At 42.2% G+C, this 23,532-nt stretch overlaps 1 protein-coding gene across 3 annotated transcripts in view; it reads right to left on the bottom strand.

Annotated features, from left to right (window-relative positions):
* Nucleotides 1-14,308: 14,308 nt before the first annotated feature.
* CDC42 (cell division cycle 42) overlaps nt 14,309-23,532 on the bottom strand; it is a 41,467-nt gene continuing 32,243 nt past the window's right edge. For 2 of the 3 annotated variants that reach the window (XM_067723271.1, XM_067723291.1), the window contains exons 4-6: nt 20,731-20,840; nt 20,411-20,608; nt 14,309-15,821 (exon numbers count right to left, since the gene is read on the bottom strand). In XM_067723271.1, coding sequence (XP_067579372.1) covers nt 15,732-15,821; nt 20,411-20,608; nt 20,731-20,840 — 398 coding nt within the window. In that variant the 3' untranslated portion in view covers nt 14,309-15,731. Of the gene's footprint in view, nt 15,822-17,122; nt 17,308-20,410; nt 20,609-20,730; nt 20,841-23,532 lie in introns of those variants that run through there. The other variant, XM_067723282.1, reaches the window with a different exon arrangement.

The following is a 23,532-nucleotide window of genomic DNA, read 5'->3' as shown; positions in this document are numbered from 1 at the left end:
AGCCAAAAGGGGAGGGATTTTTCAAAAAGATCTTTTACTAGGAAATTGAAGGAAAACAAGTAGATTATAAGTACACAGAAACAAGCAGATTCCTAAGCAGGACTTTAACCAGCACCTAACCAGAGCCCTGTGGACGCCACTTCTCCCTTCTCTCCTCATGAAGCCTCCTTCTAGACACCGGGACACGGGGGTGGGGGTGGGGTGTCATTCTAGCTCCACTGCTGGCAGCCTGTGGAATCTGAAGCAAGTTAGTAAACTCTAAATCTCATCGGTAAAAGAGAGATGAAGATAACGACAGAGCCAGGACTGAGCTCGCTTCTGACTCCAAAGCTTCTATTCTGTACAGCCTCCCCACCCTGCCCCCACCACTATGGCTTTCAGAGGACCACACAAAACACTGAATGGGGAAGTGCCTTGTGGACTGGGAAGGGCTGTAAAGGACATTGACGGTTGTCATAAGCCAGCACCCTGGCTCTTTAAGAATGAGGGAAAGCGTTCTATGGGGGTGTGGGGATGGCATCGTAGGTTCCCGTCCCATGAGGTTTAGATGACAGGAGAATTTGTGGGGTCTCTCTTCTCCTGGGAGTCTTCCCACCCCTCCTCCTCCCTCCTTTCAGCACCTCCGGCAGCCTGCGCCTCCTGCTCACCCCCTTCTTGGACCTGCGGCTGGAGCCACCTGGGAAACTTCAGAAATAGCTGACGGTTATCACAGCCAGAACAGGGCGAGCTGCTGCCCCTCTGATTCATCACAGAGCTGGAGTGGATCCAGAGAAGTGACCAAGAGGATGCAGGGCTGCTGCTATGAATTCAGACTGCTTCAGTCCACAGAGAGCGGCAGAGGGCTCATTCAAATCATAAGTGGATAAGGAAAGGGGACTCTGGAATTGTTCTTCAAAAGAACAGGCACGCGGGGTGCCGGAAGAAGCCTGAGCTGCAGTTGCACAGATCCGGGACTGAACCTCTTCTGGGCCTCTCGCTAGCAGGGTGACCTCGGATACGTTAACCCCTGTGAGTCTCAGCTTCCCCATCTATGCCAACTCAGAGGCTACTGTGGGAACTGGACCATAATGTAGGTGGCTGTCCAGTAAAAAGTTCTCTGTCCCAGTCCCTTCACTTCGACCTGGGACACGTGTTCCCCCCTTCTCCCTTCCCACCTAGCCAGGTACCAAAGCCACCAGCCACGCATACCCCAGCCCTCTCCTCTCAGCACCAGGGGAAGCTCAACGTGCCATATGATTCCTAGGCCCCGTGCTGCTCGGGTTCCCGTCTGCAAGCCCCGCAGGGTTCAGTTAGATAGCAGGCCCCCAGCTCGGTGAGGAGAAAGGCAGGTTATTCCCCTCCAACTTGCCCTCAAGGGTAAGAGCTCCGTCCAGTTCACCCAGCAGAGGCTTCAGCTCATTAGCAAGAAAGAGGTTCTCAACCTTTAACCTATGCCCCCCTGCCTTTGAGCAACAAAACCCTTGCTTTGTTAGTTCTATGTGACATTTCAAAATAAATCTTGTGACTGAAACAAGCACTTCAAATCACATACACCATTTGTCCCCTGGCTATTCTGTTGATAATACTTCCCTCAAGGGAAGTGTAGTGGTCAAAAGCTCTGGAGTCAGATAATCCTAGCTCTACCACGTCCTAGCTGTGTACCTTGGGTAAGTCATTTAACCTGTTTCCTCAGTTATAAATTGAGCTACCGTGAAGATAAAGCACATAAAGCACTTAGCACGTTGCCAGTCACACAGCTGGTGCTCAGCCATTAGCCATCACTACTGCTGTTAACAGCAGAGGAGGCTCCCGTTGCTGAGCCAGATGCGTCACGGTGCGCTCCCCAGACTTCAGCTGGCAGAAGATACACTGCACAGAAAAATGGGTGGGTGCTGCCCTGAAGTACCTGTCACACTGTGCCACACACACTGTTGCTTCTAATGTTCACATGCTCCTCCTCAGACTGTGAGCTCCTTCAGGGTGGGATCTGCATCTTCTGTTTTACATGGCAGGGGGCAGGGGAGTGTCAGGAAGCATTGAATAAATGTCAAATGACCCGAGGCATGCACTCTAGAAGAAAATGCAATGCAGCCATCTGCCAAGCACTAGATGGCACAAGGTGAGCTATTGGACCGATAAAGGGCAGCAGAGGAGTGGGCTCGAATCCTTGAAAGCTCTAAAACACTACAGCTGTATGGCTGCTACTCTAGATTCCTTCTCTAGAACAACGGAGTCAGGAGAGTAAACTATCTCCATCCACTACTACCCCTGGATTACAGGACCCCACAGCTCTTTCAAGGCCCCGGAGAAAAGCCCGGCCTGAGCCCACAAGCCCTGGTCCCTGCGCAAGACCCCCCGGAGAGCCAGCTCACATGGCTTTGTTATAAATGATGCCCTGACAGCCATCTGACCCACTGTCTCCTGGTCTCCCCATCTCCAAGTTCCTGAAGCCTCAGCCAAAGACAACAGTGAGGACTCTTTTCTTCAGGGCCCAGAGTGGAAGGCTCCCCAGCACCTGGGAGCAGCTGGAAGTTGGAACTCAAGGACTCATCGCTGCTGGTCTCCCCATCTCAAGCCAAACACATCTGTAAACAAGCCTTCTCAGTGGCTCCCTGCAGCTGCTCCCCAGGAGTCAAAAGGGAGAGAAGCAGGCTAGAATCAGGGCGGCCCAAGGCTTACAAGTGAGAACTGAACCAGGCGGGGCCTGGTCTGAAAGAAGGCCCCTTGGTATGGCCAGGCCTGTGCTGGTGGCCTTGTGCCCAGATCCTTGGATGGGTTCACCACTGCCCAGGACTGCTGCCCTGTGCCAGGCTACTGGGACCCCAAGAGGCATAGGGTCTGTGTCACACTGCTGTAGGTCCCACTGTTTTACAAGCTGGCAGAGAGAAAGAACTTGCTGGGGCGGAGATGCCTGGATGCTGGGCTGTTGTGCGTGATCCTGTTTGCTATAAAACAGCCAGACATTCCTAGGACCTGGAATCGCGCCGAGGCCATGGAGCTAGCCTTCCCGACCATATATCTCCAGGCGGGGGACAGGCCTGAGACATCTGAGATAATAAAGACATGATTGTCTCAGCCCTGGGGCTTGTCTCCCCTTTGTCCCAGGGCCCAGCAGCCAGCAAGAAGTTTAAAGACATCCACCCCCTTCTCCTGGGAAAGTACAAATGCATCAGATTCTATAGCCCCTGGGGTGAGCTTCCCAAGAACCAGGCCTGGGATTCCTGCTCTCAGCTCACCAGAGCAGAAGACAATCCAGGGTCCATCCCGTGGCAGCACACAACTAAGTGGAACGTACAGCACTCATTTGGGGAATAGGCCATTCTCTGTGCATACATCTCAATCTTCACCAGCCCTACAACAGAGGAACTCTTCAATTTTAGGGATGAAGAAACTGAAGCTGAGAGGGGTTAATGCACTTGTCCAAAGTCACAGGTATTCAAAAGCAGATGGTTTCAAACCTAGATCTGTTTTACTCCAAAGCCTGCAACCTCCGTGTTAACTCTAAAACTCCTCCACAACCCCAGACTTCTTTTTAATGCTCCTTCTTCCCTAATGTCCAATTGCTCAATTCCAAAGCAAGAAGGTTTACCCTTTAACATCTGAAGGGAAAAATTCATGAAGGAAGCAAAACCCAGACTCCGAATCTAGAAGCCAAAACAGCAGTTGCCGGCCTGGCTTCCCCAAGTCATTTCTACCTCAATCTGACCAAGTGACAGCCACCTCCTATCCCAAGGGAGGGTGGCTTCACCAGGGAAAACAGACGTGAAGAGGTGCCGAGGATGAGCCCCAGCCGTTTTGTGAATCAGTGGAACGCCAGTCCTAGCTTTCCTGACCACAGGACCCACTGAGTGGAAAGGGGGCATCATCCACACGGAAGGGTGGGCTCACGGAGAGGGACCACTGGACGCAGAACCAAAAGACTCTGATTCGATCTGTGAATCTTACAGACGCTCAACTCTAAGCCAGTTTTCCCATTTGTAAAATAAACACCTGTTCTACTTGCCTCACAGGCTTTTCTGAAGATGAACACAAAAGCATTTTATCAACAGCTTTACAAATAGATGGTATTATGACCCACGCGTGGTTTCTTCCCCTGTTGGTTTCTTTTGCATTCCTGGCTCCCCACTCTTCTTGCTGCCTTTCTTCCGATCAAACATCTGAACTCACTATGTGCTTAACACCATGCTGGATACAAGGAGAGGCTCACACACAGGGTAAGAAAAGATGACAGAGACATAAGATCAGACAGTGTGAGACCACAGCCAACTGGCTCCCAACAAACTGAAGAGCCAGGCCCGCTGAGGAATGGCCAGGGTCTTCTTAAGCCTCAGGCCTGCCCAAGGTCCTCTCAGCCTGGCTGTGGGGCCCTAGGACTAAAAGTTTAGCTTTCCCCTAATTCAGACATTCATCTGCCCACAGGCAAGGATACAGACATGATCTTTCAAGGATACTTCCAGCCCCAGGATCCCACCAATCTGCCACTAAGTCCTTGATTTTTCCATCCTCTATTCGTGGGCCTTACCAAATTAAAGAGCCTCAACTCTATTAGATATAAACTTCCCTCCTTGGGAGCAAAAGGGCACTAGGCAAAACCAAGCAGTAGGAAATCTTTCAGAATGCCCCCAGGGAAAAGCTGAAAATCCCCCTTACCCACCCATTTTGGCCATCTAGGCTCAGAACTCTTAAGATGACGTGGAGGTCATCTCATCTGATGGTCCCAGTGTACACCCTTCAGGAGTTCTCTGCTTACACACATTCCAACCAAGCCCAACAGCCCTGAAATAAACCAATTCCCTCCAACTCCCATGCCACACACAGATGTTTCACTCTTCTCTGGCAGCCCAAATTCGATGCTGCTGCTTGTAGGGACAGAACATATCTGTCTATACAGAACATGTCTGTCTATACATGTCTGCAAGGTCCCCAAAGACAGCCTGCACAAAGGCTTGGTTCATGATCCAATTTAAAGAAAAAACTTTAGGGAGAATGAAGACTGATGCTTGGCTGAAGGTTAACTGAAGGATATTCAGTTATTTGAGAAATGAGAGGCAAGATCATTGGCTCTGGAGGGTAGTAATGGGTCTCAGAATTGAAGTACAGGCTGCAGGTATGGATGACAAGACACTGCGGGCAGTGGGCTCTTTTCCCAGCAGTTTGAGAATTTGTACTCTCTTCCCAGGGGCAATGAGAAAGGCAGAAACTCAAGAAACCTTGCTAAGTCTCAGGTGCACAACCAGCCAGACTCTTCTTGCTGTTCCTCTGCCATCTAGTGGCTCCTCTGGAGCACTACAGGTCCACCTTGTGGCCATTTCCCTCAGCCCCTCCAACATCTTCCTAAATAATGGTACCACTTAGACAGCCAGGCATTATGCTGATGCTGTATCTACATTACTCCTGGTCTTCATAACACTGCAAGGTGGGTATTGATTCCACTTTTCAAACAGGAAAACCCAGGCTTACCGAAGTCAAGTCACTTGTCCAGGGTTACACTGAGAGTCAGTGGAAAATACGATGGCCGTCCTCATGCCTCCAACCCACCTGGAGGAACAGAAGGCCCCAGAACTAAAAATAATCTCAGTTCTTCCATAAATCCCTACATGCTCCAAGTTCCTCAGAGTTAGTTACCATCCTGGTCAAGTAGATGGTACCACAGCCTCCTCCAGCCCCAGGATACACGGGGCACAGCACTGGGAATTGAGCAAATCACCCCACTTAATCTGTCTGCAAACTGAGAGGCCACACAAAAACATCTACAGAAATGCTCACAGGATCGTGACACATAATAGCCAAAAGGCAGAAACAACTCAGGAGTCCATCAAGTGATGGATGAATTAATTAGACAAAATGTTATCCATACAATGGAATATTAGCCACAAAAGGGAATGAATTCCTGATACATGCTAAAATATGGATGAACCTTGAAAACATTGTTAAGTGAAAGAAACTAATCATAAAAGACCACAACATCGTATGATTCCATTTACATGAAATGCCCAGAATAGGCAAATCTATAGGAACAGAAAGTAGTATCAGTGGTTGCTTAGGGATGGAGGAACTGGGGGTGGGGGGAGGAGGGTTTAGGAGGTGATAGCTAAGGGGTACACGGTTTCTTTCTGAGGTAAAGAAAATGTTTTAGGAACTTCCCCAGCAGTCCAGTGGTTAAAACTCCATACTTCCACTGCAGGCTGCATGGATTCGATCCCTGGTCAGGGAACTAAGATCCCACATGCCATGCAGCACAGCCGAAAAAAAAAAAAAAAAAAAAAAAAGAAAATGTTCTAAAATGTATCATGGTCATAGTTGCACAACTGAGTGAATATATAAAAACCACTGAAACTTCCAGTTATAAGATAAATAAGTACTAGGGATGTAATGTACAACATGATAAATATAATTAACACTGCTGTATGGTATATATGAAAGTTGCTGAGAGTACATCACAAGGGAGAAATTTTTTTCTATTTAATTTTATATCTACATGAGATGATGTTCACTAAACTTATTGTGATAATCATTTCATGTTGCATGTAAGTCAAATCATTACACTGTACACCTTAAATTTATACAGTGCTGCATGTCAATTATATCTCAAAACTGGAAGAGGAAAAAAAACACTGAACTGTACCCCTTAAATAAGTAAATTGTATAGTATGTGAATTATATCTCAATTGTTGCACCACCACCACCTCCCCAGAGTAAGAGGGCTGGTCTAAATAACCTCTAAAGGCCTTTCCAGTTGTCATTTAGGGGACAGAATCATCTATCACTGTCAGTCCAGCACTGATTACTTGGCCTGAACAGATGCAACCTAGTATTACCACCAGTCTCATCAAAGGCCACCACAATAACTTTGCTTCATGCCCTCCTCCCAAGCCCTGAGCAGCCTCTGCCTCCAAAAGGTGGATGCCTTCTCTTCCTACCTTAAGGAACCCAAACCTTAAGACATCTACACACTCACTGACTCTAGGAAAGAAGAACAGGGCAGATGCGGCCCACCTCAAGCTCTGGTCCTTTCTCTTTTTACAGAGGTCCTCCAAAGGTGTGGCTCCATTTTGAGCTCAACCTTCCTGAGAATGTTCATTCACACTTGGAGGAGGCAAGCATGTTTTGTAGGAAACACACTGGCTTTGGATCAGATAGCTCTGAAGCTGAATCATGGTTTCACTATTTTGAAGCTTCATCTTGGGCAACTTACTTAGCTACTCTGAGCCTAAATTTTCTGTCAGATGGTTCTGAATATTAGCTCCCACTACTGTTATGGAAGTAGCATGTATATCACTTGAGGATATCATTCCATAAGCCATGTACACTGTACAAGACATCAGGAACACCCTCTCCTGTAAGCCTTGGCTCAAACACTCTACCCTCTGAGAATTCCTACATGACAGTCCCACCTCACTCATTATCCCCCTGGCTTTCAATGGTGCTATTCTAAAGGCCCTTCTGTGAGTTGGTCAAGAGAAAAGAGGAAGGGTACCAGGTTTCAGAATTGGCACTCCCATCATCCCCCCACTGGCCTTGGATACTCACTAAGGTCCAGCTTTCTCATCAACACACCCTGCTGTGCCAACCCACAGGGATGCTATGATGAAAAAAAGAGTCTCTACAGTTGAGCAGAGACTACAGGCAGACTATCGAGATTCAAAGGCACCTCAAGATCCTCTAAATCTACGCAAAGGAAAAGGGTATCATTCTCTCATGCTACAACTGTTCCTAAGGTCACCTTCCCCAAAAAGGTCCTACCCAATTAAGCTGCCAGTGTAGAGGAAGGCTTTTATACAGCTATGCTTGCCCTCAGCATTATACCATGCTTAAACTATACTTTTCAGCTTTGTACTTCGTCACATACATTTTATTTTCACAACAAGATACATATGGATAAGCACACAGGTTCCAGAATCAGACCTGAGTTCCAATTCTGGTTGGAGATATTAAGCAATCATGAAGTCTCAGAGTCCTTATCTATAAACAAAGTTACTTGTAGCATAAATCCCACAGGGCTGTTTTGAGTACTAAATGTGATAATACTGTGGGTTCAACACAGTGCAAAGCACACAGAAAGTACTCAATAAACATAGCCATTCTTTTACCAAAGAATATGCTCCTTTCTTCCATGAACCTCAATAATTAGAGCTGAGCCCTCCCTGAGTGGTTAACGTTCCCTCTTTAACTCACTCATTTGTTTATGGGGGTCCCTAAGAGCTATCCTTCTTCATACTACACCTATCCCTCAACAGGGCTCCTGACTACTCCCCGAACACACCAGGTATCTCTCATCTTTGTTCACTTTCCAGCCACCCAGAAATCCATACTCATCCACCTGACCCCACCTCCACCCCTATATATCTCCGCATGTCTAAATCAGACCCACCTTTCACCTTTTTCAAGAAGCCTTTCCTGATTTACTTTCACCACCCTCCCTTCCTCTCACCAACAACATACACACACAGCTAAATGTGACTTTTCTTCCTGGTATGTTCTGTTACCCTCCCTTACTTTCATTCTTATTAGAACCATTCTCATCCACCTTGCTATCTAACAGAGGACCTCTTAGTACTAAATAAACATGTAAAATTGACATTGCACAAAACAAAAGCAGTGGAGAGATTTGTGGTTCTTAACATAATAATGTTTTCTGAACAGTTCTTATCCCTTGATGTTCACAAACTGGCTCGGACCAGCAAGATCCTCATGCTAGCTTCAGGGGTTTGGCCAACCTGAGACAACAGTCCTGGTAATTCTGGGACACAGGGGAAACTGCACAGCTGACCTGATCATCAGAGGGTTTTTTTGTTTCCCTGCCTCCCAGGGGTTCTGGAAAGAAAGCAATTTCAGAGATGAAGCATCTAAAGCTCTTTGGATACAACGTACTATGCACATGAAGTACTTCTATGCAATTAAAAAGCTTGGGAGAAACCCCATCTCTGGGTCTTGGGTTCTTCTTAAAGAAAGCTCTGAATTACCTTGAGCTCTACCATCCTAGCTCTATAAATAGTGAATCTGTACTCCTATAATTACTAAAACACAAAATCTCCAAATACACCCAGTAGCATGTCACAATGATGTTAGTAAGTACTTCCTCACACAAACCTAAATTCTTCCCATTGCAAAGCAAATCTGGTAGCTGTTAATATTTGCATTGCATTTCTTTGTTTACGAAACATGTTCACATATATGATATCATTTAATCCTCACACTCACCCCCAAGACGTAGAAATTAGCATTATTCCTATTTACAGATGAAGCAAGTGTAGCTTAGGGACATTCACTGACTTATCCAAGATCACACAGCTAATAAGGCCAGAGTTATAACTTGGGGCAATTATTTCCCTACAGCACATTGGATTTTTATATTTTGACTGACTACAAATTCTCTGACTCTTAACCTCTCCTAGATAATTCAGAAATCCCCCTAGTCCACAAGTGAATTTGCTCAGCCAATATTCCTTTCTCCCTACCCTCTGCCATCAAGACCCCACATAGGGAATCCCCTGGCAGTCCAGTGGTTAGGGCTCCACGCTTCCACTGCAGGGGGCACGGGTTTGATCCCCGGTCAGGGAACTAAGATCCCCCATGCTGCACAGTGCGGCCAAAAAAAAAAAAAAAAACCCCACAATAAATAAATAAAACAAAAACATACGAACGAAACACCCACATAAAGAATGGTGTTCAGATATTAGATAAAGAGCACCCCGGAGTCAACTGGCAGTTCTAACTTAGACTCACCACTAGGTGGAGGTAATCTCAACAGTCCAAGAAGTTCATGGGCTAACTCACTGGGAAAGAGAGAACAGTGGGGCCAGATTTCAAACTAGCTCAATACTGCGCTCTAGAGCCCGCGACCACCACTGCTGAGCCCGCATGCCACAACTACTGAACCCGTGCTCTGCAACAAGAGAAGCCACTGCAATGAGAAGCCCGTGCACAGCAACGAAGAGTAGCCCCTGCTCGCCACAACTTGAGAAAGCCCGTGCATAGCAACGAAGACCCAACGCAGCCAAAAATAAATTATAAAATATAGAAATTTATTTTTTAAAAAAAGTAGCTCAATAAACTGTTTAAAAGAAGAAAGAGATAGCTCGATACAGGCACAAGTTTCCCCACTTTTGTGAGGGTATGCCCCAATACCCAATAGCCCATTATCAGGGAGTTAAGAATTTCCAGTTCAGAGCTTATGGCTCAAAAGCACTGAACATTTGCAAAACCACACAGGTCCTCTGCTCCAGTTCCTGCCTCTGAGAAGACTGGTCACATGACTGCATCAACTACAGCTAAACGACAAACCAAGACACAGAAACTAAGACCCCATCCAATCAAATATTAATGCATCAGTATGAGGCTAATACAACGAAGCAACTCTCGGTTTAGTCAAGACTTCAAAAAAAAAAATCAATCCACCTGGAACTATACTCACTGACGAGAAAGAGGAGGAAATAAAGCCACGTGACACTGGCTCACACCCTGCCCAAAGGTCTGAAAAATAACCAGGGTGTGTGTGGCGTTGGGGATCTGCAGCAGAGAAACAAAGTGACCTTGTTTTTAACTTAGCAAGAGAGTTAATCTCCTAGAATCTGTCCAATTTAGTCTGTTGGAATAACTTCAATTTCATACTCATTTCTAGCACTAACTTACACTTTGGAATTTGGACCTGTGTACTCTCTGCAGATGAATTAGAATATTCCTGGGACGAGTGAAGAGGATATCCATCTCCAGTGAAATCTGTATAGTACACTTGTCTTGAAGTTATCAGGGAAATACAGCCTTCCTCTACATTTTAGCTTTGACTTAGAAAACCTTAGCTGAACTCAACAACTCAAATACCTGCCCCCTTCTCAAATTGCTGCCTAAGTAATTTAATTACTTAGGTGACTGCCCAAACTATCTCAGTGCCAGTCCAGTAAAACCATATGACTATGAATTTTGTAAACCCTCTTTCTGATTAAGGGTAAGAACTGAATGCTGGTTTGGAAAACCTCCTCCTCAAAGGAAAAATGCTGTAAAGATTTGTAGCCCAAAATTACTCTAAAATTCATGTCAGACATAAATGAAACCTTAAGAGATCATGTAGTGCCACAGTTTTCAAACCTGGGGGTATATTAAAATATCTGATGAGCTTTAAAGAAGTGATGCTCTGGGCTTCCCTGGTGGTGCAGTGGTTGGGAGTCCGCCTGCCGATGCAGGGGACGCGGGTTCGTGCCCCGGTCTGGGAAGATCCCACATGCCGCAGAGCGGCTGGGCCCGTAGGCCATGGCCGCTGAGCCTGTGCACCGCAATGGGAGAGGCCACAACAGTGAGAGGCCCGGGTAACACATACACACACACACACACACACACACACAAAAAAAGAAGTGATGCTCCTACAAAAAAAAATTTGAAAAAAATTGTGATGCCCAGACCCTATCTCCATTATTTTCCTTTTTTTTTTTTTTTTGGCGGTACGCGGGCCTCTCACTGTTGTGGCCTCTCCCGTTGCGGAGCACAGGCTCCGGACTCGCAGGCTCAGCGGCCACGGCTCACGGGCCCAGCCGCTCCACAGCATGTGGGATCTTCCCGGACCGGGGCACGAACCCGCGTCCCCTGCATCGGCAGGCGGACTCTCAACCACTGCGCCACCAGGGAAGCCCTATTTTCCTTTTTTAAAATGAGCTCAAACCTATTTTTGAATTTACTAAATATGAGGGAATGAATACATGAGTGGCAGACTTTGGGCTTGGCTATGTGGAATCCTCTGGGCAATGGAACGTGAGAAATTTCAAATGTGCTTGACCTTGTACCCCCTTTGGCTCACCACATGAAGTCCTCTCAGGAAGGCACTGCTCTCTGGAGCCAGGCTCCAGAATGAGAAACATGAAGCCAACCTGAGCCTAATCTGAAGCCTGGAGGCAAAGCCCAACTGACCCCTCAGCAAGAAAAATAAATGCTTGTTGGAGTAAGCCGCTTGAGTGTTAGGGTGGTTTGTAATGCAACATTACTGTAGCAATAGCTAATAAAATGTTTTTTAAAAAGAGGAGGGGCTCTTCAGAAAAAACTCAAAGTAATACATAAAGTATTGTAACAGCCCTGGAAAGAAAATATTAAGATGAGGTCTTCTGTTGAGCTATGTAGTTAAATCACCATGCTCTGAAGTTCGGGGAACCTGGGTAAGTCTTACAGAAAACAATGAGAGCTAAATTAGGAATGTGATTTAAAGATACTCCCCTCACATATTATTCAGATACACTAACCATGAAGAGCTCAGCCCTTTCTGAAAGATAATGGAGTTGCTACTTCTTGGTGAAATACCGTCCCTTCCCCAGACTGTTATATACCAAATTTGTAGTGTATGTTAGCTGTACCCAGCGGAGGCTAAGTTCCAAACCTCAAGAAGCAGGGTCCTCGTATACCAGTTTCTTAGCACTCAGCACCCCAATAACCACTAACAACATCAAAATGGGAGAAGGAAAAAAAGAAAATAGTCCAAACCTAATAATGAAGAAAAAGTATTATTTTATCCATTCTATGAAGGTATTATGAAGATACCAATAAGACACCAATGATTTAACAACAGTTTTTCGGAACCAAAAAAAAAAAGCACCACTACATTAAATGTATACACAAATTTTAAGAGGTATTCTGATCATACTATGAAAATGAGCCCCCCAAGAAAGGAAAAATACACCTCAGAATAAAGGAATATTGCAATCATTTCTTAGATTCCACAATCAATCCTTTCTTCCCCTTAGAATATATTCCCTCTACTGGCATAAAATCCAACTGAAAGGGAATTCCCTGGCAGTCCAGCGGTTAGAACCCAGCTCTTTCACTGTTAGGGGCCTGGGTTTGATCCCTGGTCGGGGAACTAAGATCCCACAATCCACATGGCACAGCCAAAAAGAAGGAAAAAAAAAAAAATCCAGCTCAAAGGATGCCTATTTCTAAGACCTTCAGTAAAACATGGGTATTTTAGAAAAACAGTGATGTACTGGCGTTGTATTAGCCTAGATACTGTAAATTTTGCCATAAGCTAAATCTGCTAAGGCCTGTTTCAAAATAGCGCTTTTCCAATCCCTAGATCACACTCCCTGGGCAGTATCCCTCACTAAGCCAAAGATAACAGACAAGTCTGTTAAGTCAAATAGAAAACAATATTTAAACAGAAAACAACGTTAGCTTCATCCATTTGCCACCCATGTTCATCTGATGTGTAAATCAAATTGAAAATATTTAATTAGAAAACAATGTTAGCTTCAATCAATCCTCTTGTCACCACTGCTCTTCTGACGTGTGGATAATTCATCAACACAACCATGTAACCTGCTTTATTTCATTTATTCATTCTTGAAAACATGTACCCATCCAATGACTATTTTTAGAGTCATTTCTTATGTGTCAAACACTGCTCTAGGCCAGGGCTACAGCAATAATCAGGATGGACCTATATGCCACTGTACTAAGAACTAGGGATACACATACACAGTTTCTGCTCCCCTCAGTCTCATAACATGATCCAGGTGTCTCTCCCTGGTATGGTCAACAAGGAATAAGATACATTCGTTAAAACAGCAAAGCTTAGATTTGCCTCTTCCTAACCCATTCCCGATCAGCCCAGCTTAGTTCTAGCACAGTATGGAATCAAGTCAAACATGACTCCATATAGAAAACTATCAAAATGAGGCTATACATTGTATCAACCTTATTAACTGGATTAACAGTCCTTAGTTTCTAAGACTCTCATACAGATCAGTATAATGTCCTTAAGGGAAATGAATCATTCTTGTCACCTACAGAAAATGTGTCCCATATTCAGATTCAAAGCACAGAATCTGGAATCTTTTAGAAGCAGTTTGAGGTTAACAACCTAGGAGCAGTAGTTCTCAAACTTGGCTGCATAATGTAAATACCTGGAAAGCTTTTAAATAACCCACTGCTCAAGCTCCACTCTACTAAAGCAGCAAAGTTTGAAAACCACTGATACAGAAAACTTGGAGAAAAATGGCTGCTTTCCAACTGATGGATGGATTTGGAAGTAGGCTGCCATTTCCTTCCAAAAACATGAGCAGTGAGCTTCCAGAACATTTCTTCACTAAGAACTGTTATGAACCCACTTGGTATTAAAGAGGAGTCTGTAGGCTACCTGCCAAACTTAGGGGAGAAGGCACAAACCTGAATGTGAGGGGAAAAAAAATCTCAAACTGAATTCCACAAAACAAAGTACATTAAACCTTTGTGCTCTAAATCTTTATCTTGAAATCTGTTAGAAATTGATATCAATAAGAGTCAAGTTCCCATTCCTAAATATCTAAAAATTAAGAGGCGGAGGGAAAATAACAACCCCCAGGCTGACTTGTAATGGGTTTTTTTGTTTGTTTGTTTAATACATCTGAAAAGAATGCATATACAAAGAATTCAGACATGAGAAAGCATTGGTTCAACACTAATGAAATCTACAAGAAGTAGGATTTGGGGAAGGTGGGGAAGATTACCTAACATTTTTAAGACTTGGAAACTGCAACCAAAATAAGCTGATAAAATCCCTATTAACACTTATGAAGAGTCTTCATAAGACTCTCCCCAGGATTTTTATTAAACTAGAGAGCCTCACCTGGCTGCTCTAGCGTTCCTCATATGCAAAACAGAAATAAGGGGATTTCCCTGACTGGTCCCCATGTTGTTAAATGTTCTCCCCACCCCCACCCTACCCCACCCCACCCCCAGCTTCTTAATGAAGCAGGTCTCCATCCTCATAACTTGAAAGAGGATGTGAATCATCCCATAGACATCTGTCTTCTAGCACCACCCCTCGGATTTCCTCTATATACCAGGTCTTCAGCTGTGTTCTAGGAACACTGTATCATACACTATTAAGCTGCACATCTATGCTAAGCATATTAAGACAATGACTGACAGGGAAAAAAATGTTTTTTAATTACGTACTCAATCCATTTGGTGTATTTCAAAAGGTGCAATACTTTTCTTCATTTATCAGTGAAAGAAGTTAGAAATTAACTTCAAAAAAAATCAGCAAATGGCAAACAAATTTCCTTGAGAGTCACAGTCACATATATAGTGCATCCTAGAAAAGAGGAGGGGCAAGACAGGTTCCACCCACTTTCATGAGTTTCATCAAATACTGGACCTACTCAAGGGTGGAGAGAAAAGGCAACTTTCAAAAAGGAGTATATTATTAAATGAGGCGTTTACTATACTCCTTCCTAAGAGCACCAGGTGGGGAACACGTTTTCTAAACTAGATCTAGGAAGTGGAATGTGGAATCAATCTATCCTCCTCCCCTTAAGGGCTGTCCAATGGTTAATGAATTTAAAAAACATGACTAAATAAAAACAAATCCCACACACACTCCCCCACCCCCCAAAAAAAAGAAAAGAAAAAAGAAAACTAGATATCCCAGATTACTCGCCAGAGTGGAACCCGGAAACAGCTTCAACAACCAAATTAGTCTGTTACAGAGTCATCACAAGCATGCCTTGCTTTTAAACAAAAAAAAATAATAATAATTTTTTTGAAACAACAAAACAAAAACTAGTACTGATCACTTTTCTGACAATACACAATTACTCAAAATTAACTAGTACTGAGAGGGGGAAGGGGGCCATACCTATGGGCCTTGTCTCACACGAGTGCATGTGGGTAGGTGCAGGGCATTTGTCATTATTGCAAAAACGAATTTTAATTTTTAATCTTTAGTTTGATTTAAACATTGCTTTTAGTATGATGCCGACACCAGCTGTGCAGAAAGGGCTCTGGAGAGACGTTCATAGCAGCACACACCTGCGGCTCTTCTTCGGTTCTGGAGGCTCCAGGGCAGCCAATATTGCTTCATCAAATACATTCTTTAGGCCTTTCTGAAAAGGGGTAGAAAGAAAAAAAATGGGCAGTCTGATATTCAGTATAATACAGTTGAGGATCAAATTTAAAACATTCAAACCCCCAGGAGTTGGCAAATAACGAAACATTAAAAACAACCCTGAATCTCAACACAATCATCTCACTTCACCAAGTTTTGTCCAGGCAGGGCACTGGAAGGATCCAGCAATTCAGGAGGAGAGGAGCAGATATTCATGAGTGAGACAGTGGTCCTTTGAGAAAGCTTTCTGCAGACCAATGTATGTCACAAGAAGCAAACAAGCACATGTCATTTGCTCATTCAATATGAGTTTTGTAGTATGCTGCTGGAACATTTTACATAAAAACAAGTAAGCAGCTCTGCATTCGAATGAAACAGCTGGATATGGAACAGGACTGAGAGGCTGGGCACCGGGCAGTGGCATCCTTATCATATGGAAGGCGCAGGCAAAGATGGAGAGAGCGATTACAGTAGCTGCATCAAAAATAGTCACTCTAAACTCCCTTTATCCCACCAATTAGAGCCAAGGGGATTCAAGGAAGCAAAAATGTGGGTACCTGATACATATGTAAAACTAAAGCCAGTCAGTGCAACAGGAATAAAGTTTCATCAGGCATTTATACAAACAATTGTATATTTTTAATTTCAAAATTTGAAGGTAACCATAATTGTGTTTCCCTCACAACAATAAAATCAGAAGCAGGAAAATATAAAGATGGCAGCTTTACATCTCAACATTAACAAACCTTAAGTCAACTGTTAAAATGGATGCTACTCTTAAAAGATAATGTAACAAATGATCTCATAAAGCAGTAGCAGGTACATCAATTATCTTTCCCACCCAGACTGACAAATACTCCACTACAGCACAGACAGCCAAAGCAATAGCAACAAAAAGTTTCACTACACAAAGGAAAACCAGAAAAGAATCCTCCCTTCCCCATTACACTGTACTAGCAGGTCACCCTTTTTCCATAAATTTTGTCATGCAATTACAATTAACAATTGATCGTAAGAGTAAAATGATGTTTGTTATTTTCTCCATCTAGAACTAAGATCTAGAAGTGTTAAACTCTTCTTATTTTCTCCAAGAGGACATTCTTAATGCCAGACCAAGTTCCCTTTCGCAATAGTAATCCAAACCAAACAGCTCTGAGCATCAGGCAACTCAAGCAGCAGAAAGTTAAACAAGTCCAACTTGACTACTGATCACAAAAAATATTCTATAAGATATTGCATTCTTGATCAAAAACTAATACAGAGGTTGCTCTAAGGTGGTGAGTAAAAAGACGCAGAGGCTTTCAAACAGGATGGTTTTATTCCTTTGTTTTTAAACGATCTTTCTACAGTAGTGGGACAGGAAGCAGCAGCAAAGAGGGGAAGGAGAAAACAGTTTAGAATATACAGCACTTCCTTTTGGGTTGAGTTTCCGGAGGCTCGAGGGCAGCTAGGATAGCCTCATCAAACACATTCTTCAGACCTCTCTACAAGACAGAGGGGAGGAGAGAGAATAGCAGCCAGGTTAGAGGATTAGAAAGACCAGCAGATACAACAGCAGTCTGGATTAACTGGGCTGAATTCACAGAAGCAATGTGCCTTAAGAAAAATAACTGCCAGAAAGCTAGATCTTAAGCCCATTAGCAAGACAGTAAATAACAGAACAAATTTCTTACCTCAAAAAAGGTTAACTGAGCAAGAAAGCAATTTTTGTGAAAATGCCATATGTTGACTTCTATAACAATCACACTTTGAAATCTAAATTACAACATTTTAATGAAAATAATGCCAGAGGAGAGGAATGGATATGTAAGCACCAGATACATGCAGTGAATAATTAGGCCTTGCAGAATTCCCTAGCACTTCTAATGGCAAGAATGGCACACACATTTTGGAACTACACCTACTACAACTTCAGGCTTCTGTGAATTCATCCCCTGAATAACTGAAGGACACAAATAGCAGGCTAACAGGCATGCTACATGTTTCTAGATCCAATGACATATCTGGATGGGATTAATCAGGATTTCAGAGTAAACCAGTTTCCCAGAACAAAAGGTTCAGACACTTAGAAAAAGTGTTAATTGTTCAGCAGTACCAACTGGGAGAAGTTTAAACAACAGACTCTAGAAACAGCATACACCTCAGTTATTCAGTAATGTTATTAGAGCAAGTAACCACCACCCAATAGGAAAACAAAGAACAGGGTCCTAGAATGAATTTTAGCAAGCAGTCCAATGCTTTTAGATGTCCGCATGGTTATCAGAGCATAAAGCATGGAGTGAAAAACAAAGAATATTCTCAGATCTACAGGGATTAAGATGCAGAAATACACTTACACCTCAGCCAGAACTCCAGCGTGACAGTGCGACTCAGTAGTACTGGTACCAGGTCTACAGACTCACCTAAACTCACCTAAATCTGAAGCCACAGGTATACCTCCCAAAGAAGTTCCACATGTTCTTTAGGTCAGTTGGATCCCAAGTAAAACCATTCCCCAAAGCCCCAGAGCACGGCTCCGAAAAGGAGCGCCAGGCCCAGATTACCCCAGCCGCCCCCACCTTGCCCTCCCCCCACCACAGAAGCCTCGAGAACTGGCACTCACACATTCCACTAGGGACAAAATAAATGAGAAATAACAGTAAGCACTTGGAAAGAGGCAAAGAGGTTAAAAAGTTTCCTTCCTTCTGTGTCTTTTACAAAGTAGAAATGATGAAAGTTAAAGTTCCTCTGAAATTCTTTCTACACATCTAGGAGCAAACTCTGGTTGTCAAACATAAAAGGAAGGAGGGAAGATAGAAAGAAAAATAAATTTTATAAGGGAAAAAAGAGGAGGACGACAATCAGAAACCAGGGCATCCCTTAATAAGAAGCAAATACTTTCTTGCTTATTGACAAAGATCAATTAATCCCCTACAAGACAAAACTAACCCCTGCTTTAATCACACTATCTGATTATATTAAAAGCTCAGTTTTAAAGGAACCAACAAACAGAATCTGGAATCCTAAAAAATTATAGCTCCCAAACAGTACCCAGGGACCCCATTTTCTATCTTCTCTTTTGATTTCTCCAAACTTCAAAATCTGGTAAGAAAAATGTAGTTGCTAAGACCTTTTCAAATTTCTGTTCTCTGGAAAGTGACTTACTATATAAACCTGTTCAATACTGTAAAAAACTTTACATGGAAGCATCCAACTCTCTAAAATAAGCTTCACTAGTGACCTAAAATTGGATCCACATGGCCTACTTGCCTCCATTTCCCCCCAAAGCAACCTGTATTTAGAGAATGGGGATATGTAACAGTTATCTGACTCAAATGTTCCACACACATCCTTCTTCAATACACACACACACACACACACACACACTTTTCTGGGGATGGTATCAAAACACAAAAGCATCAGGCATTTAAAAAAATCTCAGTTAGTGCTACATGTGAGAAGATGTAAAATCTTCTCAACTTTTACATATCTGCAATAGCAATACAACAGGACTAAACTGCCAAGGAAAACTGGGTTTGGGAGAAGAAATTAGCCCTTGAAGTCATCCTGTGAAATATCCAGCTAAGAAAAAAAATTTTATCTTTGCACATCCAACCCAGGGCTAAACTGGAGATTATTAAATTATGTCTACATGCTACATACTATATACTTAGTACATGTTTTTTTTCAAACTTCATAAAAAAGAAAAATTACCTGAAAAAGTAGCATGAGAAATATGTGAATTTCATGTAATTATAAGAAATCTCCACCCTTCAGTCTTGCCTTATTTTATTTAGGCGTGTTTGCTCATTGTTCAAATGTCAAAGTAGAATAAAAGAGTTCTGTGCTAATTATTTACATAATATTTTCCTTTGGTCCCCAGAACAGTACTCAGAGGGGAGAACTGGTTGGTGATACCATGAAGGTAGAGAAAATGAAATCACACAGGTCACTTATAACTCTCACTCTAATACCCTAACACTGCTCCCTGTCCTCAGAATCTGAAGTTTCCCATCAAACTATGAGAAGAGTTCCAATTAAATCGTTCAGAAAGAAAAGAGGACTGCATAAAGAAGGAATGCCTCCAAAAACATAAGAATAGTGACACTATATAAAGGCATGCTTGAGAAATGGCCTAGGTAGCTTTCTCTGACATGAAAGTCTCAATGATTACAACCAATTCCCTATCCCAGTTGAATTACCCCAGAAACAGTATACCATCAATTGTCAGTACTGATAAAAAATCAGATTTATTTAGATGAGATTTTAAGTTGGGGGGGGAGGGAGGGGAATCATTCACAGACTCTTGTAAGTGTGTGCTAATCTGGACCTTTCCGTTAATTTTTGTTTTTAACACAATCCCTGACCACTACAAATGATTCAGTAAAACGTGGGAACTCACCAACACAAGAGCTTTATTTAGAAACTAATAATTTTCTCCATAAAAACAGAGACCTCTAACAAAAGAATATATACTGTGAAGCTGGTCACAGTCTTCCTGGGCAGCTTTCTTGAGCACTGCAGACCGCTGTCAGAAATAAGCCCTGAATCCTACTGCTGCTCGAAACCACTCCACTGTAAATAAACGTGGGGTTCCACAGTCCTCACCTGTGTAAGTGCAGAACACTCCACATACTTGACAGCCTTCAGGTCACGGGCCAGTTTTTCAGCAGTCTCTGGGGTGATAGGCTTCTGTTTATTCTTGGCAAGTTTCTCAATAGTAGAGGGGTCATCTCTGAGATCAATCTGGGTCCCAACAAGCAAGAAAGGAGTCTTTGGACAGTGGTGAGTTATCTCAGGCACCCACTAGAGAAAAGATATTTTAAAAAATACACCTGCATTAATCCACAAGCCTCCAAAGCTATTTACAATCAACAGAAGTTCTACGACAACCTTTTTTTCAGGACAAGAATATCTGACTAACTCACCTTTTCTTTCACATTTTCGAATGAGGATGGAGAGACCACTGAAAAACAGACTAGAAATACATCTGTTTGTGGATAACTCAGCGGTCGTAATCTGTCATAATCCTCTTGCCCTAAGGGGAAAAAAAACTGGAGAAATCAGCAACTGAATCTTGGTGCCCTCATAGCATTAAAATCACAAATCAGTCAACAGACTAAGCATGCAGCTAACAGCACACTTATCATTAATAAGAAGGCAACTTATTTAACAAAATATATGGCTTTGTAATAGAATATTTGAGCAATATTCTCACTCAGCTAATTCTAGTTAAAAGGTACAAACTATCAGTTATAAAATAAATAAGTCACAGGGATGTAATGTACAGCACAGGGAATACAGTCAATAATATTATAATAACTTTGTATGATGTGTAATATATAAAAATATCAAGTAACTGTTATACAGCTGAAACTAATATAATATTGTAAGTCAACTACACATCAGTAAAGAAAAGCAAAACCAAAAACCAAAAAAAAATTTCAGGTCCTTAGAACAGCAATGAATTTGTTATGTATTAATTATTTGCTTTGTTACTGATTTGTAGTTTTCAATCTTTGTGTCTACTAGCAACCAAACAATAATGTAACAAAAATAAACTGTTGCTACAGAAATAGTTAAAAATCAAATCTACTCCGATCTGATTAAGAAACAATCACAGTGAAACTATCTAAGGGAAGAAAAATCTCAATGAAACCCAGCTGACAAAATCCACTGCCCATGACTACCAAAGCAGATTCACATGTTTAGTTAATGTGTACATGTAAGACCACTACCTGAAACTGAAAACACACAGAAAAAAATTCAACAAGAATCAATGGATGCTAAATCAATATGGAGGAAACTCTGGTGAAAAGGAGAATATTTGTATGGTCTTAAAGATTATTAATAAACCACAAGGGGAAGAACATAACTACATTGTGAAGAAACAACATCACCTTGACTGAGTGATCTAGATTGCCATCACCAATGAGTGGCAGATGAGTATCATATGCCTCTACATTTATATCCTGAGAAAGACATCACTAAGGTAGTATTCCAACCAAAATAGCATAACTTGTATCTAATCATGAGGAAACAGACCAAACCCAAAATGAAGAACATTTTTGTAAGGGGAAGAGGGAGAGAGGATTCCTGGGCCTGTATTCAATAAAAACATCATGAAAGACCAAAAAAAAAAGGGGGGGGGCAGGAGAGCTGAAGAACTGATCCAAATTATAAGAAACTAAAGAGACATGACAATTAAATGCAATACATGGTCCTATGCTAAAAGCAGAAAAAACTGGACGTGGATCAACTGATAAAACTGGAATATAGATGTTAGATTAGAGTATGGTATCAATGCTAAATTACCTTAAGTTGATTACCATTATACAAAAATGTCTCTGCTCTTAGGAAATACATACTTATTCAAGGCTAAATGGCAACTTACTCTCAAATAGTTCAGGGGGAAAAAATTATGTATAAATATGTTGAAAGAGAAAAATACAGCAAATAGGGTAAAACATTAACAACTGGTAAATTTGGTTAAAGGATGTATGTGGGCTCCTGATACTATTTTTGCAACCGTTCTGTAGGTTTGAAATTATTGCCAGATAAAAAGTGTTTTAAAATATCCATACACATTTCCAGAACTGTGAAGGGAAGGGAAGAGTCACAGAGGAAGGATTTAACAGTCCAATTTCAAAAGTGAGCTACAACAATCCTATGTATTAAAAGAATAGCCCTAAAAAACAAACAAACAAACAGAAAAAAAACAAAAAGGGAATTCCCTGGTGGTCCAGTGGTTGGGACTCTGCACTTTCACTGCAGAGGGCACAGGTTCAATCCCTGGTAAGGGAACTAGGATCCCACATGTCACACAGCCCAAAAACAAAAAAAAACCAAAAAACAAACAAATAAAAGAATAGGTAAGTAATTAATGACACTGAACCGTATGCTAAAAATGGTTAAAATGGTAAATTTTATGTTATATTATTTTACCACAATAAAAAAAAAACTTTAAGGGGAAAAAAGGAAAGTTAAATATTTTGTATGCCAGTGATTTTTTTTGTTTTGTTTTGTTTTTGCCAGCATTGAGAGAGAATACAAGAATTTAGGGTAGCTATCAAAACATGATAATTAACGATGTCATTCTTATTGCCACTTAAATAATACAACATAAGTAGACAATAAAGGTACTGTCAGGATAATACTCTATGGAAAGTGAATAAAGGTTGAAGGAGAAGTCCAAACAGCAGATATTACAAAACAATAAAACCACCATCAGTACCTCTAGCATTTACTGAATACTTACTATAGCAATATGCTAGGGTTAGAATCAAAGGAATTCAAAGGTATGCACTAAGATGTGTAATTCTCACTTCTTAAATTATTAATATAATGTACAACTGTAGACATAGAAGGGATGTGGAAAAGAAAGAATGGGGAAAACAAAATCAGCCAAACTCTAACAATTGTCTCAAACTGCCTGAGCTCTAACGCTAGCTGGAGCTTTGAGGCATCACAACCAAAGCTCCAATAAAACAATAAAACAAAAAGTAAATGTAGAAAATAAGACAACAAAACAGTTAACCAAGCTGTGTAAAAAGTACAGACATTCACATACCTTTTCTTAGCCCTAGACCCTATTCAAATGGAATATATTTCACAAAAATTAAGTCTGGCATACTAGAAAAGGCTTCATTTTTAGTCATTCAGCCCCTGCAACAAAAACAGATCCAAGTCTGTATTCCTGAGCACCACTAGGGGCATCTAAATAAATGCCC

Source organism: Pseudorca crassidens, chromosome 2 (assembly GCF_039906515.1).
Source record: "Pseudorca crassidens isolate mPseCra1 chromosome 2, mPseCra1.hap1, whole genome shotgun sequence".
Taxonomy (NCBI): domain Eukaryota; kingdom Metazoa; phylum Chordata; class Mammalia; order Artiodactyla; family Delphinidae; genus Pseudorca; species Pseudorca crassidens.
Note: the sequence above shows the minus strand (reverse complement) of the source record. Positions and strands in the feature narration are given on the sequence as shown.